The 4117-nt window shown below is 54.9% G+C and overlaps 1 protein-coding gene across 5 annotated transcripts in view; it reads right to left on the reverse strand.

Moving 5' to 3' along the window:
• The window catches only part of NTM (neurotrimin), a 652265-nt gene extending 651024 nt beyond the window's left edge, over nucleotides 1-1241 (reverse strand). For 3 of the 5 annotated variants that reach the window (XM_075839097.1, XM_075839096.1, XM_075839095.1), the window contains exon 1: nucleotides 1070-1241. In XM_075839097.1, the coding sequence (XP_075695212.1) occupies nucleotides 1070-1154 (85 nt within the window). In that variant the 5' untranslated portion in view covers nucleotides 1155-1241. The remainder of the gene's footprint in view (nucleotides 1-1069) is intronic. The other 2 variants (XM_075839099.1, XM_075839098.1) reach the window with 1 other exon arrangement.
• Nucleotides 1242-4117: the final 2876 nt, after the last annotated feature.

The raw sequence follows: 4117 nt of genomic DNA on the forward strand, positions 1-4117 counted from the left end.
GCACAAGGTGAGGGGTGCGAGGCACAGGAAAAGCCCAAACCTCTGCTCCTCCTAGAAATCACTCCGCTGCAGCACATTGCACCCATCATATCAGTGACACAATCAATGGAAACTTCATGGCTCCGGGTGGAGGGGCAGGAGAGACGGACAAGCAGCGGCGCCGCTGATCCCCACCAATCACCATGTGCGGCGCCGCTGATCCCCATGTGTGCACAGAGAAAAACACACAACACACATATATATATATATATAACACTGCAATAAACACACAACACACACATATAACACAAACATATATATAACACACACACACACATATATACACACACATATATAAACACACACACACATATATACACACACATATATACACACACATATATAACACACACACACACACACACACACACACATATATATAACACACACACACACACATATATAACACACACATATATAACACACACACACATATATATACACACACATATATATACACACACATATATATACACACACACACACACACACACACACACACACATATATAACACACACACACACACATATATAAACACACACATATATAACACACACACACACACATATATAAACACACACATATAACACACACATATATATAACACACACACATATATATATAACACACACACACACACACACACACACACACACACACACACATATATATAACACACACACACACACACACACACACATATATATAACACACACATACGACACATGACACGGAGGGTGACGGCTCCACAGGTCTCCGGATACCGCACTGGTCTCGGGCACACATGGGTGAGTTTCTGGGTGCCGCATGGAGGGGAGGGCACAGGGGTCTCAGTGTTCATGGCCGGGCCGTGGGGTGACACATATCGGGGGGCGCTCCGGGTACAGACCCCGGCGGGCAGCGGCTCATTCACACGCAGATCGCAGCCTCCGTCATCTGTTCACCCCGTCACTCCCCCCTCACTGCTGCTATCAGGACATGTCGTGACAGAAGCCGGGGGTCTGCGGCTCCCCGGGAAGAGGCTCCTACCTTGTAAGAAGCAGAGCGCAGTCATCCCGCTCAGCAGGAACCATGGGACGGAGCGCAGCATCCTCGCCCGCACAATATCCATCATCTCCTGGCGGCGGCAACGGCTCAGACTCGGGGTACAGGGTCCAGTAATCCGGAGCGGCTGCAGCAGAAGCACGGACTGGATACAAACAGCGCACCGCAAGCCCGGACCGCCCTCACCACGCCCCCTGCACGCTGATTGGCTGCTGGTGTCCGTGACTGACAGCTCCTGCCTGATCACACTGACAGCTCCTGCCTGACCACACTGACAGCTCCTGCCTGACCACACTGACAGCTCCTGCCTCACCACACTGACAGCTCCTGCCTCATCACACTGACAGCTCCTGCCTCATCACACTGACAGCTCCTGCCTGACCACACTGACAGCTCCTGCCTGACCACACTGACAGCTCCTGCCTCATCACACTGACAGCTCCTGCCTGACCACACTGACAGCTCCTGCCTCATCACACTGACAGCTCCTGCCTGACCACACTGACAGCTCCTGCCTCATCACACTGACAGCTCCTGCCTCACCACACTGACAGCTCCTGCCTCATCACACTGACAGCTCCTGCCTCATCACACTGACAGCTCCTGCCTGATCAGACTGACAGCTCCTGCCTGATCACACTGACAGCTCCTGCCTGACCACACTGACAGCTCCTGCCTCACCACACTGACAGCTACTGCCTGACCACATCACACTGACAGCTCCTGCCTGATCACACTGACAGCTCCTGCCTCACCACACTGACAGCTCCTGCCTCATCACACTGACAGCTCCTGCCTCACCACACTGACAGCTCCTGCCTCACCACACTGACAGCTCCTGCCTCATTACACTGACAGCTCCTGCCTCATCACACTGACAGCTCCTGCCTCATCACACAGACAGCTCCTGCCTGACCACATCACACTGACAGCTCCTGCCTGATCACACTGACAGCTCCTGCCTCACCACACTGACAGCTCCTGCCTGACCACACTGACAGCTCCTGCCTGACCGCACTGACAGCTCCTGCCTCACCACACTGACAGCTACTGCCTGACCACATCACACTGACACCTCCTGCCTGATCACACTGACAGCTCCTGCCTCATCACACTGACAGCTCCTGCCTCACCACACTGACAGCACCTGTCTGACCACACTGACAGCTCCTGCCTCATCACACTGACAGCTCCTGCCTCATCACACTGACAGCTCCTGCCTCACCACACTGACAGCTCCTGCCTCACCACACTGACAGCTCCTGCCTCATCACACTGACAGCTCCTGCCTCATCACACTGACAGCTCCTGCCTCACCACACTGACAGCTCCTGCCTGACCACTTCACACTGACAGCTCCTGCCTCATCACACTGACAGCTCCTGCCTCACCACACTGACAGCTCCTGCCTCATCACACTGACAGCTCCTGTCTGACCACACTGACAGCTCCTGCCTGACCACATCACACTGACAGCTCCTGCCTGATCACACTGACAGCTCCTGCCTCACCACACTGACAGCTCCTGCCTCACCACACTGACAGCTCCTGCCTGACCACACTGACAGCTCCTGCCTGACCGCACTGACAGCTCCTGCCTCACCACACTGACAGCTACTGCCTGACCACATCACACTGACACCTCCTGCCTGATCACACTGACAGCTCCTGCCTCATCACACTGACAGCTCCTGCCTCACCACACTGACAGCTCCTGCCTCATCACACTGACAGCACCTGCCTGATCACATTGACTGCTCCTGCCTGATCACACTGACAACTCTTGCCTGTTCACATCACACTGACAGCTACTGCCTCATCACACTGACAGCACCTGCCTGATCACATTGACTGCTCCTGCCTGATCACACTGACAACTCCTGCCTGATCACACTGACAGCTCCTGCCTGATCACACTGACAGCTCCTGCCTGATCACACTGACAGCTCCTGCCTCATCACATCACACTGACAGCACCTGCCTGATCACATCACACTGACAGCTCCTGCCTGATCACACTGACAGCACCTGCCTGACCACACTGACAGCTCCTGCCTGATCACACTGACAGCTCCTGCCTCATCACACTGACAGCTCCTGCCTGATCACACTGACTGCTCCTGCCTGATCCCAATGACTGCTCCTGCCTGACCACACTGACAGCTCTTGCCTCATCACACTAACAGCTCCTGCCTGTTCACATCACACTGACAGCTCCTGCCTCATCACACTGACAGCACCTGCCTGATCACATTGACTGCTCCTGCCTGATCACACTGACAACTCCTGCCTGATCACTCTGACAGCTCCTGCCTGATCACACTGACAGCTCCTGCCTGATCACACTGACTGCTCCTGCCTGACCACACTGACAGCTCCGGCCTGACCACACTGACAGCTCCTGCCTCATCACATCATACTGACAGCACCTGCCTGCTCACATCACACTGACAGCTCCTGCCTGTTCACAGTGACAGCTCCTGCCTGATCACACTGACAGCTCCTGCCTCATCACACTGACAGCTCCTGCCTGACCACACTGACAGCTCCTGCCTGATCACACTGACAGCTTCTGCCTGATCACACTGACAGCTCCTGCCTCATCACATCACACTGACAGCTCCTGCCTGACCACACTGACAGCTCCTGCCTCATCAAACTGACAGCTCCTGCCTGACCACACTGACAGCTCCTACCTAACCACACTGCCAGCTCCTGCCTCATCATACTGACAGCTCCTGCCTCATCACACTGACAGCACCTGCCTGACCACACTGACAGCTCCTGCCTGATCACACTGACAGCTCCTGCCTCATCACACTGACAGCTCATGCCTGATCACACTGACTGCTCCTGCCTGATCCCAATGACTGCTCCTGCCTGACCACACTGACAGCTCCTGCCTCATCACACTGACAGCTCATGCCTGACCACACTGACAGCTCCTGCCTCATCACACTGACCGCTCCTGCCTCATCACACTGACAGCTCCTGCCTCATCACACTGACAGCTCCTGCCTCATCACACTGACA

This window comes from Rhinoderma darwinii, chromosome 10 (assembly GCF_050947455.1).
Source record: "Rhinoderma darwinii isolate aRhiDar2 chromosome 10, aRhiDar2.hap1, whole genome shotgun sequence".
NCBI classification, from domain to species: Eukaryota; Metazoa; Chordata; class Amphibia; order Anura; family Rhinodermatidae; genus Rhinoderma; species Rhinoderma darwinii.